The sequence below is a fragment of the Carlito syrichta genome, unplaced genomic scaffold (assembly GCF_000164805.1).
Source record: "Carlito syrichta isolate Samal-C Ts95f unplaced genomic scaffold, Tarsius_syrichta-2.0.1 Scaffold301826, whole genome shotgun sequence".
NCBI lineage: Eukaryota > Metazoa > Chordata > Mammalia > Primates > Tarsiidae > Carlito > Carlito syrichta.
Genome location: NW_007245922.1, coordinates 350,538 through 366,251, shown reverse-complemented (window position 1 = coordinate 366,251; position 15,714 = coordinate 350,538). Strand labels below are relative to the sequence as shown.

The 15,714-nt window shown below is 41.2% G+C and overlaps 1 protein-coding gene across 6 annotated transcripts in view; it reads left to right on the top strand.

The window, feature by feature from the left end:
• TTN (titin) overlaps positions 1 to 15,530 on the top strand; it is a 275,101-nt gene extending 259,571 nt beyond the window's left edge. For 3 of the 6 annotated variants that reach the window (XM_021711039.1, XM_021711037.1, XM_021711038.1), the window contains 14 exons: positions 493 to 795; positions 901 to 1,485; positions 1,616 to 1,921; positions 2,036 to 2,335; positions 2,948 to 3,523; positions 3,623 to 3,928; positions 4,329 to 4,922; positions 5,040 to 10,477; positions 10,511 to 10,693; positions 10,821 to 10,977; positions 12,302 to 12,993; positions 13,094 to 13,247; positions 13,784 to 14,086; positions 14,222 to 15,530. In XM_021711039.1, coding sequence (XP_021566714.1) covers positions 493 to 795; positions 901 to 1,485; positions 1,616 to 1,921; positions 2,036 to 2,335; positions 2,948 to 3,523; positions 3,623 to 3,928; positions 4,329 to 4,922; positions 5,040 to 10,477; positions 10,511 to 10,693; positions 10,821 to 10,977; positions 12,302 to 12,993; positions 13,094 to 13,247; positions 13,784 to 14,086; positions 14,222 to 14,520 — 10,196 coding nt within the window. In that variant the 3' untranslated portion in view covers positions 14,521 to 15,530. Of the gene's footprint in view, positions 1 to 492; positions 796 to 900; positions 1,486 to 1,615; positions 1,922 to 2,035; positions 2,336 to 2,947; positions 3,524 to 3,622; positions 3,929 to 4,328; positions 4,923 to 5,039; positions 10,694 to 10,820; positions 10,978 to 12,301; positions 12,994 to 13,093; positions 13,248 to 13,783; positions 14,087 to 14,221 lie in introns of all 6 variants that reach the window. The other 3 variants (XM_008055342.2, XM_021711036.1, XM_021711034.1) reach the window with 2 other exon arrangements.
• The last annotated feature ends 184 nt before the right edge of the window (positions 15,531 to 15,714 follow it).

Here is a 15,714-nt window from a genome sequence, read left to right as displayed (position 1 = left end):
GTTCTATGACTTTTGAAAAATGTGCTGTGTTGTAACTATCACCGCAATCAAAATAGTTTAATCAACTCCAAAAGTTCCCTGGCATCCTTTTACAATCAATCCCTCCCCAACCCAACCCCTTGAAACTTGTAGCAAGTAATTTTTTATATTTTCCTCTTGAGTCTATTTCCTCCTCTTTAAAATGAGGTCTATAATGTATGCCTGTTATCACACTTAAAATTTTAAAACAAATTAATATTTATGAAAACACTTTAAAAACTGCTGATAAATATAATAGTAGTGACCGCAAATCAAAAGCACACTTAAGACAGAAAAAGAAGCAAGTGCTTTAAGTATTATAACTGGTAAAAATGAAGTTTTCACAAGACAAAAAATAGTCCAATGCTAGCAGTCCATGTTTCAACGACCCACTAAATTCAGTAGGTGGCACAATCGATTTTCAACTCTGCAGCAACTTTAACCATTACGTTGTTATCTTATTCTTATTCCTAGCTCCTCCAGGAAAACCACAAAACCCAAGAGTTACCGATACAACAAGGACATCAGTCTCCCTGGCCTGGAGTGTTCCAGAAGACGAAGGCGGATCTAAAGTCACAGGCTACTTGATTGAAATGCAAAAAGTAGATCAACATGAATGGACCAAATGTAACACCACCCCAACCAAGATTCGAGAGTATACTCTAACACACCTACCTCAGGGTGCTGAATACAGATTCCGTGTACTAGCTTGTAACGCTGGTGGGCCTGGGGAACCCGCTGAGGTCCCAGGAACAGTCAAAGTCACTGAAATGCTTGGTAAGACATATGATCATTTACATTTTGCTATAAGTGCCTTAAGATTTATTTCTTATTCTCCTAGCCACAAAAATGCTAAATTAAAACCTTTCTTTTTTCCCCTAGAATATCCTGATTATGAACTTGATGAAAGATACCAGGAAGGTATCTGTGTAAGACAAGGTGGAGTCATCAGACTTACCATACCAATCAAAGGAAAACCATTCCCAATATGCCAATGGACCAAGGAAGGCCAAGATGTCAGTAAGCGTGCCATGATTGCAACATCTGAAACACACACTGAGCTTGTGATCAAAGAAGCAGACAGGAATGATTCTGGTACTTATGATCTGGTTCTGGAAAACAAATGTGGCAAAAAGGCTGTTTACATCAAGGTCAAGGTGATAGGAAATCCCAACACTCCAGAAGGGCCACTTGAATATGATGACATTCAAGCTCGTTCTGTGAGGGTCAGCTGGAGACCTCCTTCAGATGATGGTGGTGCTGACATCTTAGGTTACATCCTTGAGAGACGAGAAGTGCCTAAATCCGCCTGGTATACCATTGATTCTAGAGTCCGAGGAACATCTCTAGTGGTAAAGGGCCTCAAAGAAAATGTGGAATACCATTTCCGTGTTTCAGCAGAAAACCAATTTGGCATAAGCAAACCCTTGAAATCTGAGGAACCAGCCATACCAAAAACACCATTGAGTAAGTGCTCTTTCAACCACAAAATGGTAAACATTATTTTAACCCTCTTCTGTTTTGAAATGAAAGCCATCGACTTACAAGATTTGAGACTGCACTCTAACACATGTGTGTTTTCCACTTGTATTTATAGATCCTCCAGAACCTCCAAGCAATCCTCCAGAAGTACTCGATGTAACCAAGAGTTCTGTTAGCCTGTCCTGGTCCCGGCCCAAAGATGATGGTGGATCTCGAGTCACAGGCTACTACATTGAACGCAAGGAGACATCCACTGACAAGTGGGTCAGACACAACAAGACTCAGATCACCACCACAATGTACACTGTCACTGGACTTGTTCCCGATGCTGAGTACCAGTTCCGCATCATCGCCCAGAATGATGTTGGCCTCAGTGAGACCAGTCCTGCTTCGGAACCAGTTGTTTGCAAAGATCCATTTGGTAAGGCATTCAAAAGAAGGGGTTAAAATTAAAGAGACAAGCCATCTTTGCTCCTTTTACTTTTATTTCGCTAGTAAAGCTGATTCCCTTTTCAATTGTTTTAAAATATTTCAGATAAACCAAGCCAACCAGGAGAACTTGAGATTCTTTCAATATCCAAAGACAGTGTCACTCTACAGTGGGAGAAACCTGAATGTGATGGTGGCAAAGAAATCCTTGGATACTGGGTTGAATACAGACAGTCTGGAGACAGCGCCTGGAAGAAGAGCAATAAGGAGCGTATCAAGGACAGGCAGTTCACAATAGGGGGTTTGCTGGAGGCTACTGAATATGAATTCAGGGTTTTTGCTGAGAATGAGACTGGGCTTAGCAGACCTCGAAGAACTGCTATGTCTATAAAGACTAAACTAACATGTAAGTAGCCTTTAACTCCCTGCTTCTGATTTACAAATTAAACAAGTTAAGGCAGAACTCTGGAAAGCTTTATTTGAAGGCAAGAGTTTGGAGGAAAATCACTCAGTTTGGTACAGGCATACAGAGAATCGCTGATAAGTTCTATAGGAAGTCATTCCAAGTACATAACTTCAGCAGATGTTGATGCAGTAAACTAACTTTGAGCAATTCATCCCTCTAATGCAATCTGGTTTTTTTACACTTCCTAACAAGATTTGAAAGGTCAACAAATGTACCCCACTTTAGTGAACCTAAGTAAAGGCAAGTACACTATAGATTTATAGAGGGAACTCATATTTCCCCAAAACTCTCTACATTATTGATGCCTTTCCAATTATAAAGAGAAAAGTCATTCTATATAATTATGAGATGATGTACTCATTGAATCCCTATTCTCCGTATGACTCTAGGAAAATTATTTTAAAGATTTTCTAAGAATTTAGCTAATATGTAAATCTATGGTATCTAATAAAGTGTTCATCAATAGGGTACATTCATTCCTAATGTGCAAGGACATTGGACTACAGATTCAGTAGTAATGATGCATTGAATATTATCTTTCATATCTTTCAGCTGGAGAGGCCCCAGGAGTACGCAAAGAAATGAAGGATGTAACCACCAAATTGGGTGAAGCTGCTCAACTCTCATGCCAGATTGTTGGCAGGCCTCTTCCTGACATTAAATGGTATAGATTTGGTAAGGAGCTCATACAAAGTCGGAAATACAAAATGTCTTCTGATGGACGCACACATACTCTTACAGTAATGACAGAGGAACAGGAAGATGAAGGTGTTTACACCTGCACAGCCACCAATGAGGTTGGAGAGGTAGAAACCAGTAGTAAGCTTCTCCTGCAAGCAACACCACAATTCCATCCTGGGTACCCACTGAAAGAGAAATATTATGGGGCTGTAGGTTCTACACTCAGGCTTCATGTTATGTACATTGGTCGCCCAGTACCTGCCATGACTTGGTTCCATGGCCAGAAACTTTTGCAAAACTCCGAAAACATTACTATTGAAAACACTGAGCACTACACTCACCTCGTCATGAAGAATGTCCAACGTAAGACACATGCTGGGAAATACAAAGTTCAGCTCAGCAATGTTTTTGGAACCGTTGATGCCATCCTTGATGTGGAAATACAAGGTATTTTATTTTTATTTTCAGTGCTTTTTTGTTAAACAAACAAAAAAACCCTCAGAAACACACTATGAAAACCACAACAATTGTGTTTTCCCCCAACAGATAAACCAGACAAACCCACAGGACCAATCGTGATTGAGGCTCTATTGAAGAACTCTGTGGTGATCAGTTGGAAACCACCTGCAGATGACGGGGGCTCCTGGATCACCAATTATGTCGTGGAGAAATGTGAGGCCAAGGAAGGGGCTGAATGGCAATTGGTGTCTTCAGCCATCTCGGTGACAACCTGCAGAATTGTGAACCTCACAGAAAATGCTGGTTATTACTTCCGCGTTTCAGCTCAAAACACTTTTGGCATCAGTGACCCTCTAGAGGTGTCCTCAGTTGTGATCATTAAGAGTCCATTTGGTGAGTGCAACTAAGATATAAAAAGATTTATCTCTTTTTGTATGGTAAAATCCCATTTTTGCGTAAACTTCTTTTGAACATAAACAGATTTTGAAAGGAAAAAGCAAAGATTCAGATAAAATGCAAGTGCTTTTCCTTTCACCTTAACTGAATGTTTGCATATCTAAACGGGGAAATATATATCCTATATACCCTTCTTTAATAAAGAGCTTTGTTTTTTGATAAGTTTCTTAGCATAAAGTAACCAATTTCATTTTTCTGGAAATGCTAATTTCCAGCTACTTTTAATAGAACTTTGGCTAATAACATTCTATTTTTTAAAAAATAAGGTTTAATGAAGCTGCATGTTTCACCTCATGATTCAAATATCTCTCTTTTATTTTATTTTATTTTATTTTAGAAAAGCCAGGCACTCCTGGCAAACCAACTATTACTGCTATCACAAAAGATTCTTGTGTTGTGGCTTGGAAGCCACCTGCCAGTGATGGGGGTGCGAAGATTAGAAATTACTACCTCGAGAGGCGTGAGAAGAAGCAGAATAAATGGATTGCTGTGACAACAGAAGAAATCCGAGAAACCGTCTTTTCAGTGAAAAACCTTATTGAAGGTCTTGAATATGAGTTCCGTGTGAAATGTGAAAACCTAGGTGGGGAAAGTGAATGGAGTGAAATATCGGAACCTGTGACTCCCAAATCTGATGTCCCAATTCAGGCACCACACTTTAAAGAGGAACTGAGAAATCTAAATGTCAGATATCAGAGCAATGCTACTTTGATCTGCAAAGTGACTGGTCATCCAAAACCTATTGTAAAATGGTACAGACAAGGCAAAGAAATCATTGCAGATGGACTAAAGTACAGGATTCAAGAATTTAAGGGTGGTTACCACCAGCTCATCATTGCAAGTGTCACAGATGATGATGCCACGGTTTACCAAGTCAGAGCTACCAACCAGGGCGGATCTGTGTCTGGCACTGCCTCCTTGGAAGTGGAAGGTAAAAATAAATCAGTTATCATCAGTCTGGGGCTAGATGATTTATTAAGAGGGGCGTACTACACTTAAATAGTTCTTGTTAGGTGTTGCTAAATTACATTCTTTTCTTCTGATACAGTTCCAGCAAAGATACACTTGCCTAAAACTCTTGAAGGCATGGGAGCAGTTCATGCACTCCGAGGTGAAGTGGTCAGCATCAAGATCCCTTTCAGTGGTAAACCAGATCCCGTGATCACCTGGCAGAAAGGACAAGATCTCATTGACAATAATGGCCACTACCAAGTTATTGTCACAAGATCCTTCACATCACTTGTTTTCCCCAACGGGGTGGAGAGAAAAGATGCTGGTTTCTATGTGGTCTGTGCCAAAAACCGATTTGGAATTGATCAGAAGACAGTTGAACTGGATGTGGCTGATGTTCCTGATCCACCCAGAGGAGTCAAAGTTAGCGACGTCTCACGAGATTCTGTCAACTTAACATGGACTGAGCCAGCCTCTGATGGTGGCAGCAAAATCACCAACTACATTGTTGAAAAATGTGCAACTACTGCAGAAAGATGGCTCCGTGTAGGACAGGCCCGAGAAACTCGTTACACTGTGATCAACTTATTTGGAAAAACAAGTTACCAGTTCCGGGTAATAGCTGAAAATAAATTTGGCCTGAGCAAGCCTTCTGAGCCTTCAGAACCAACCATAACCAAAGAAGATAAGACCAGAGCTATGAACTATGATGAAGAGGTAGATGAAACCAGAGAAGTTTCCATGACTAAAGCATCTCACTCTTCAACCAAGGAACTCTATGAGAAATATATGATTGCTGAAGATCTTGGGCGTGGTGAGTTTGGAATTGTCCACCGTTGTGTTGAAACATCCTCAAAGAAGACATATATGGCCAAATTTGTTAAAGTCAAAGGAACTGATCAGGTTTTGGTAAAGAAGGAAATTTCCATTCTAAACATTGCTAGGCATAGAAACATCCTGTACCTCCATGAATCATATGAAAGCATGGAAGAATTAGTTATGATCTTTGAGTTCATATCAGGACTTGACATATTTGAGCGCATTAACACAAGTGCTTTTGAACTTAATGAAAGAGAAATTGTAAGTTATATCCGCCAGGTGTGTGAAGCACTTGAGTTCTTACACAGTCATAATATTGGACACTTTGACATTCGGCCAGAAAATATCATTTACCAAACAAGAAGGAGCTCCACCATTAAAATCATAGAATTCGGTCAAGCCCGTCAGCTGAAGCCAGGGGACAACTTCAGGCTTCTGTTCACTGCACCAGAATACTATGCACCTGAAGTCCACCAGCATGATGTTGTCAGTACAGCAACGGATATGTGGTCCCTTGGAACACTCGTATATGTGCTACTGAGTGGCATCAACCCTTTCCTGGCTGAAACTAACCAACAGATCATTGAGAATATCATGAATGCTGAATATACTTTTGATGAAGAAGCATTCAAAGAGATCAGCCTCGAAGCCATGGATTTTGTTGACCGGCTGTTAGTGAAAGAGAGGAAATCTCGCATGACAGCATCAGAGGCTCTCCAGCACCCATGGCTGAAGCAGAAGATAGAAAGAGTCAGTACTAAAGTTATCAGAACATTAAAACACAGGCGTTACTACCACAGCCTGATCAAGAAAGACCTCAACATGGTTGTGTCAGCAGCCCGGATCTCCTGTGGTGGAGCAATTCGATCTCAGAGGGGAGTGAATGTTGCTAAAGTTAAAGTAGCACCCATTGAAATTGGTCCAGTTTCTGGGCAGATAATGCATGCAATTGGTGAGGAAGGAGGCTACGTCAAATATGTATGTAAAATTGAAAATTATGATCAGTCTACCCAAGTGACCTGGTACTTTGGTGTCAGGCAGCTGGAGAACAGTGAGAAATATGAAATCACCTATGAAGATGGAGTGGCCACCCTCTACGTCAAAGACATTACCAAATTTGATGATGGTACCTACAGATGCAAAGTAGTCAATGACTATGGTGAAGACAGTTCTTACGCAGAGCTATTTGTTAAAGGTGTGAGAGAAGTTTATGACTATTACTGCCGTAGAACCATGAAGAAAATTAAGCGCAGAACAGACACAATGAGACTCTTGGAAAGGCCACCAGAATTTACCCTGCCTCTCTATAATAAGACAGCTTATGTGGGTGAAAACGTCCGATTTGGAGTAACTATAACCGTCCATCCAGAGCCTCGTGTAACATGGTATAAATCAGGTCAGAAAATCAAACCAGGTGATGATGACAAGAAGTACACATTTGAGTCAGACAAAGGTCTTTACCAATTAACAATCAACAGTGTCACTGTAGATGATGATGCCGAATATACTGTTGTGGCAAAGAACAAGTATGGTGAAGACAGCTGTAAAGCAAAGCTAACTGTAACCCTGCACCCACCTCCAGCAGATACTACCTTAAGACCCATGTTCAAGAGGTTACTGGCAAATGCAGAATGCCAAGAAGGTCAAAGTGTCTGCTTTGAGATCAGAGTGTCTGGCATCCCCCCGCCAACATTAAAATGGGAGAAAGATGGTCAGCCACTGTCCCTCGGGCCTAACATTGAAATTATCCACGAAGGCTTGGATTATTATGCTTTGCACATCAGGGACACTTTGCCTGAAGACACAGGTTATTACAGAGTCACAGCCACTAACACAGCTGGATCCACCAGCTGCCAGGCTCACCTACAAGTGGAACGTCTGAGATACAAGAAACAGGAATTCAAGAGTAAGGAAGAACGCGAAAGACACGTACAAAAACAGATTGACAAAACCCTCAGAATGGCTGAAATTCTTTCTGGTACTGAAAGTGTGCCATTAACTCAGGTAGCCCAAGAGGCTCTGAGAGAAGCTGCCATCCTTTACAAACCAGCTGTAAGCACCAAGACCATAAAAGGGGAATTCCGACTTGAGACAGAAGAAAAGAAGGAGGAGAGAAAACTCCGTATGCCTTATGATATACCAGAGCCACGCAAGTACAAGCAAACCACCATAGAAGAAGATCAACGCATTAAGCAGTTCGTGCCCATGTCTGACATGAAATGGTATAAAAAGATACGTGATCAATTTGAAATGCCTGGGAAACTTGACAGAGTTGTACAGAAGCGACCCAAGCGCATCCGCCTTTCGAGATGGGAACAGTTCTATGTGATGCCTCTTCCTCGATTTACAGATCAATACAGACCAAAATGGCGTATTCCTAAACTGTCCCAAGATGACCTTGAAATAGTGAGACCAGCCCGCCGGCGTACACCTTCTCCTGATTATGACTTTTACTATAGACCCAGAAGACGTTCTCTTGGTGACATCTCTGATGAAGAATTACTCCTCCCCATTGATGACTACTTAGCAATGAAAAGAACAGAAGAGGAGAGGCTGCGTCTTGAAGAAGAGCTTGAATTAGGCTTTTCAGCTTCACCTCCAAGCCGAAGTCCTCCACGTTTTGAGCTTTCTAGCCTACGTTACTCTTCACCAAAAGCTCATGTCAAGGTGGAGGAAACAAGAAAAGACTTCAGATATTCAACCTATCACATCCCAACGAAGGAAGAAACTAGCACAAGTTATGCAGAGCTGCGGGAACGGCATGCCCGGGCCTCATACAGACAGCCCAAACAACGGCAAAGAATCATGGCCGAGAAGGAGGATGAAGAGTTGCTTCGACCAGTTACTACCACTCAGCGTCTTTCAGAATACAAAAGTGAGCTTGACCACATGTCAAAGGAAGAAAAGTCTAGAAAGAAATCTAGACGACAAAGAGAGGTGACAGAAATAACGGAAATTGAGGAAGAATATGAAATCATGAAACGCGCTCATAGAGAATCATCTTCATCCGCGTCTAGACTACTGAGACGACGACGCTCCCTGTCTCCAACTTATATCGAGTTGATGAGGCCGGTGTCCGAGTTAATCAGATCACATCCACGACCAACTGAGGAATATGAAGATGACATTGAAAGAAGGTCCCCTACTCCAGAGAGAACTCGCCCACGTTCCCCCAGCCCTGTGTCTAGTGAGAGATCACTCTCAAGATTTGAGAGGTCTGCAAGATTTGATATCTTTTCCAGGTATGAGTCCATGAAAGCTGCTTTAAAGACTCAGAAGACATCAGAAAGGAAGTATGAAGTTCTCAGTCAACAACCTTTCACACTAGACCACGCTCCTCGGATCACACTGAGAATGCGTTCCCACAGGGTCCCATGTGGCCAAAATACACGTTTTATCTTAAACGTTCAGTCTAAGCCAACTGCTGAAGTTAAATGGTACCACAATGGTGTGGAACTCCAAGAAAGCAGCAAGATTCATTATACCAACACGAGTGGGGTCCTGACCCTGGAAATTCTGGACTGTCATATTGATGACAGCGGAACCTACCGTGCTGTGTGCACCAACTACAAAGGCGAAGCTTCCGACTATGCGACCTTGGATGTAACAGGAGGGGATTATACCACCTATGCTTCCCGACGTAGAGATGAAGAAGTTCCCCGATCTGTGTTCCCTGAGCTGACAAGAACAGAGGCTTATGCTGTTTCATCGTTTAAGAAAACATCTGAGATGGAAGCTGCTTCTTCCGTCAGAGAAGTGAAATCACAGATGACAGAGACAAGGGAAAGTCTCTCATCATATGAACACTATGCATCTGCAGAAATGAAAAGTGCTTCACTGGAAGAAAAGTCGCTGGAAGAAAAATCCACAACCAGGAAGATCAAGACTACTTTGGCAGCAAGAATTCTAACAAAGCCACGGTCCTTGACTGTCTCTGAAGGTGAGTCTGCAAGGTTTTCTTGTGACACAGATGGTGAGCCGGTACCAACTGTGACCTGGCTGCGTAGAGGACAAGTGATAAGTACTTCTGCCCGCCACCAGGTGACCACCACAAAGTACAAATCGACCTTTGAGATCTCTTCAGTCCAGGCTTCCGATGAAGGCAACTACAGCGTGGTGGTTGAAAACAGTGAAGGAAAACAAGAAGCACAGTTCACTTTGACTATTCAAAAGGCCAGGGTTACTGAGAAGGCTGTGACGTCACCACCGAGAGTCAAATCCCCTGAGCCTCGGGTGAAATCCCCAGAAGCAGTTAAATCTCCAAAACGAGTGAAATCTCCAGAACCAGTGACATCTCACCCCAAAGCCATATCACCCACAGAGACAAAGCCCATACCAACAGACAAAGTTCAGCAGCTACCAGTCTCTGCCCCGCCAAGGATAAGTCAGTCCCTCAAAGCAGAAGCTTCTAAAGATATTGCAAAGCTGACCTGTTCAGTCGAAAGCAGTGTATTAAGTGCAAAAGAGGTCACCTGGTATAAAGATGGCAAGAAACTGAAGGAAAATGGACATATCCAGTTTCATTATTCGGCGGATGGAACCTATGAGCTCAAAATCCATAACCTCACTGAATCTGATTGTGGAGAATACATTTGTGAGGTCTCTGGTGAAGGAGGAACGTCTAAAACTAGCTTCCAGTTTATGGGACAGGCCTTTAAGAGTGTCTATGAGCAGGTGTCAAGCATATCAGGAACTAAGAAATCAGTTCAGAAAACTGTTGAGTCAACTGAAACCAAGAAATCAGCACAGAAAACTGCTGAGTCAACAGAAATCAAGAAAACTGAACCAAAAGTTCCTGAACCAATTTCCTCAAAACCAGTAATTGTTACTGGGCTTCGAGATACAAATGTTTCTTCAGACAGTGTCGCTAAATTTGCAGTTAGAACTACTGGAGAACCCCGGCCAACTGTCATCTGGACAAAGGATGGAAAGGTAACCAGTTCTTAAATGTCCCTTAATTCTGTCTCCTAAAAAACGAATCTCTCCCTTAATTCCCATCTCCCAAAGAAAGTTTACAATTGAATCACTTTTAAAAACTCAAATCACTTGCATTCTACAGGCTATTACACAAGGAGGTAAATATAAACTCTCTGAAGACAAAGGAGAATTCCTCTTAGAAATTCATAAGACTGATACTTCTGACAGTGGACTTTATACTTGTACAGTAGCAAATTCGGCGGGATCTGTGTCCTCTAGCTGCAAATTAACAATAAAAGGTAGGTTGGCTTTTGTTCTTATGAGCATTTTTCATTAAACAATATTAAGGGAACATTTTTAAACATCCCCCTAACACACACATGTAAGAAAATATTAAAATAAAAGTGTTTTGCTAACTCTAGAATGCCATTTTTACACAAATGTAGAAACACACATATTTCAAGTTAGTATATATTTTTCCATTAGCATAAGAAAATTTATTAAGAACCTAATCATATGTGATGTCATATAGATTCTACAGAGTCAGGAATATTTAAGGATAAATTCAAGTGAATACAGAAATGGAACTAACCTTTACTCTTGTTGGTTTTCTAGAGCAGTACAAAGTTAATGAAAGAGATATGGCTGTTTTACCAATTAAAATTTGCTTGCAAATCTCTTTTTTTTTTTTTTTGAGTTGGAGTCTCATTCTGTCGCCCAGACTGGAGTGCAGTGGCCACTCCCAGCCACTGCAGCCTCGACCCACTGGGCTCTGGCGATCCTTCCGCCTCAGCCTTCCGAGTAGCCGGAATTACAGGCATGCACTATGATGACTGACTGATTTTTTGTAGAGATGAGGTCTCGCCAAGTTGCCTAGGCAGGTCTCGAACCCGCGGGTTGAGGCAATCCACTCACCTCAGCCTCCCAAAGCGCAGGATTATAGGCTGAGCCACCGAGCCTGGCTTCATCTCCTTTTTTTTTTTTTTTTTTTGAGTCAGAGTCTCTGTCACCCAGGCTGTAGTGCAATGGCATGCTCACGGTCACCCAGCATCAACCCACTGGGCTCAGTCAATCCTTCTGCCTCAGTCTTCCAAGTAGCCGGAACTACAGGCGTGTGCTATCATGGCTTGACTAATTTTTTGATATATTGTAGAGACAAGGTCTCACCAAGTTGCCTACGCTGGTCTCGAACCCCGGACTCAGGCAATCCTCTCCCCTCGGCCTCCCAAAGTGCTGGGATTACAGACTTGAGCCACCGCGCCCAGCCAGTTTGCTTTCTTCTCAGTCTTCTACAAAATAATTTAAATTTTGGTTACATAAAATCTTCTAAATCCACAAATCTCTTAAATCCTTTAACTAGTCTTTTCAAGACTCTTTCCTCAAGTCATGCAAATCATCTTCTACTTAGTTTAGTTTAAGGAATCATTACACTGATCTCAAAAGTAATTCATGACAATTTTCTGAGAGTGGAACTGAGAATTAGGTATTACCTACACTGCAGTCAGCAGTTGACATTTTTTCTTTGTCTATATATTATTTACATGCAGAATCCACGAGAGTAAAGGGTGGAGGTCTCTTTACAAATTAAGTTTGCCTTACAGAGATTTCTTTTTTTTTTTTTAGCTGTAAAAGACACTGAGGCACAGAAAGTATCTACAAAACAAACCTCTGAAATTACATCTCAGAAAAAGGCAGTTGTCCAAGAGGAAACTTCACAAAAAGCCCTAATTTCTGAAGAAACAAAGATGTCAGAGGTGAAATCTCAAGAAAAGTTGGCCCTCAATGAGGAAGCTTCAAAGGTCCTGATTGCTGAAAAAGTCAAGAAATCAGCAGCAACGTCCCTGGAAAAATCAATTGTCCACGAGGAAATCACTAAAACATCACAGGCAACAGAAGAAATCAAAACTCATGCTGAGATTAAAGCATTTTCTTCTCAAATGAGCATTACCGATGGTCAAAAGGTGACTTTAAGAGCCAACATTGCTGGAGCCACTGATGTGAAATGGGTACTGAATGGAATAGAGCTCACTAACTCTGAGGAGTACCGTTACGGTGTCTCAGGCAACGATCAGACTCTAACCATCAAGAAAGCAAGTCACAGAGATGAAGGAATCCTCACCTGCATAGGCAAAACCCGTGAAGGAATCATCAAGTGTCAGTATGATTTGACACTGAGCAAAGAACTCTCAGATGCTCCAGCCTTCATCACACAGCCCAGATCTCAAAACATCAATGAGGGACAAAACGTTCTCTTTACGTGTGAAATCAGTGGTGAGCCATCTCCTGAAATTGAATGGTTTAAAAACAACCAGCCAGTAAGTTGAGTTATGAGTATATCATTGAAGAAAAACTTAAATACCACATCTATCACGCCTGAAGAATCTAAACATCTCTTTCCTTTTTCCTTCTATTTAGATCTCTGTTTCTTCAAATGTCAGTGTAAGTCGCTCCAGAAATGTATATTCTCTTGAAATTCGAAATGCGTCAGTAAGTGACAGTGGAAAGTACACAATTAAGGCCAAAAATTTCCGTGGCCAATGTTCAGCTACAGCTTCCTTAACAGTTCTTCGTAAGTATATCTTTGCTGTTTCTGCCTTGAGATGTCTTTTTGCCTGTCTCTTCTGAGCACAGAAAATTCTTGGACGCCTCATTATTTTCCAGGGGTAAAAGGGACAGGCATTCTATCCTGTGCGAATTCATCCTTATGGTCAAACTTTCTTTACAGTTAAACAGTAACTTGGGCAAATTAAATTTCAGAATAAAACTACCAACTGCCCTGTAACATTTATTCTCAGAATGCACAATATGTCCGTTATTTTCTATATGACTAATCATTTTTCTCCCAGTGATTCCTAGCACCTGCATGTAATGTAATAGAAATAATAAGGATTCGTTTACTGGAGACATTGAGCTAGCTCTTGACAAATGTATGTATATGTGTATTTGCTTATGCTTCCACAGCAAATTGTTTGAATTATGTTTCTGCGTGTGTGTGTGTGTGTGTGTGTGTGTGTGTGTAAGTTTCCATTTCTGTAAGCCAACGTCAGATGTCATCAATTAACCAAATGTCATTGATGTTCACTGTATATCTGCTATGCTCCACAGCTCTAGTTGAAGAACCTTCCAGAGAGGTAGTATTGAGGACAAGTGGTGACACAAGCTTGCAAGGAAGCTTCTCGTCTCAGTCAGTCCAAATGTCTGCCTCTAAGCAGGAGGCCTCCTTCAGCAGTTTCAGCAGCAGCAGTGCTAGCAGCATGACTGAAATGAAATTTGCAAGCATGTCTGCCCAAAGCATGTCCTCCACGCAACAGTCCTTTGTAGAAATGAGTTCCAGCAGTTTTATGGGAAAATCTAGTATGACACAACTGGAAAGCTCAACTAGTAGAATGCTTAAAGCAGGCGTAAGAGGTGAGCTACAAACTTACTGGTAGCGGTAGCCAAGCCAAGTAGCATGGTGTAGTGTTTAGTACATACAGTTCAGTAGAAAGCAAATCATTATTTATTCCAATGATCCTAAAATTCTTTTGTCATTGCTCCATAAAGGAATTCCACCTAAAATTGAAGCTCTTCCTTCAGACATCAGCATTGATGAAGGCAAAGTTCTCACAGTAGCCTGTGCTTTCACGGGTGAGCCCACCCCAGAAATAGCATGGTCCTGTGGTGGAAGACAAATTCAGAATCAAGAACAACAGGGGAGATTCCACATTGAAAACACAGAAGACCTGACAACCCTGATCATTATGGATGTACACAAACAAGATGGTGGACTGTATACCCTAAGTTTAGGGAATGAATTTGGATCTGACTCTGCCACTGTGAATATACATATTCGATCCATTTAAGAGGGCCTGTGCTCCTATACTCTATACCCATTCTTAACTTTTCACAAATAATTCACATGGACTAATCTTTCTGATCTGTAAATAGTTTTAAAAAGTAGTTTTGTATCAACCTAAATGAGTCAAAGTTCAAAAATATACATTTCAATCTTTTCGTAATTGTTGACCTAAGAATATTATACATTTGCTAGTGACATGTACATACTGTATATAGCCGGATTAACGGTTATAAAGTTTTGTACCAATTATTTTATGACATTTTACAATGTAACTCTTGAAACTAACTGTTGGTAGGAGAAAGTTTCTTATGGAACGATTACCCTGCTCACCACTTAATCAATCTTTGTGCCTCAACATACTGTTGATGTCTAAGTATGCCTCAATGGGTTGAGAAATTCCCCATTGAAGATGTCCTGTCCACCTAAAGATGATGATACTGTGCATGTCACCTGATATGTGCACCAGTACCTATTGAATCAGAAATGTAAGGCATTGGTGATGTTTGCATCTACCCTCCTGTAAGCAACACTTTAATGTCTTACATTTTCTCTGATGATGTCACACTCAAAATTATGACTTAAATATTACCAGAGCAAAGTGTAACGGCCAACACTTTGTTCGCCCATTTTACACTGCCTCTGACATAAAGAGTGCCTGGATAGCTTGGAAAAGTAACATCTCCTGGCCATCCCCTCATTTAACCAAGTTATTCAAGTATTCCTATGTCAGAGCAGTGCCAACTCTTGGAGGTCACAAGGTGCAGCCAACGCCTTCGTGTGGTAGCTCTAAATTGAAATTATATCAGAAAAACCAGGGCACCTAAGCAATGAGCCACAGCAAAAAACAAGGAAGAACAAAATAAAGCTGTCGTTAAATTCAAAACAACACTACTAACTGCCCACACTGTCAATTTGATGTAGTTCTTTTAATGCAACTATAAGTTCAATTGTTAGATATAATTGTTGGACCTCTTTGAGATAGTAACAACAAAATAAAGCAAGCTATCTGCACCTTAAAATGTTTGGTTGGTTGTTTTCTGTGAAATTCTGGGGTGGGGAAGTCTGCATCTTCATGTAGCATGAAAATGATCATAAAAAGATAACATGGCAACTCAAGTTCAAAATAATCCGTGTTAGTAGGTTTTGTTTTTTTTTTTGAGTTGGAGTCTCACTCTGTCGCCCAGACTGGAGTGCAGTG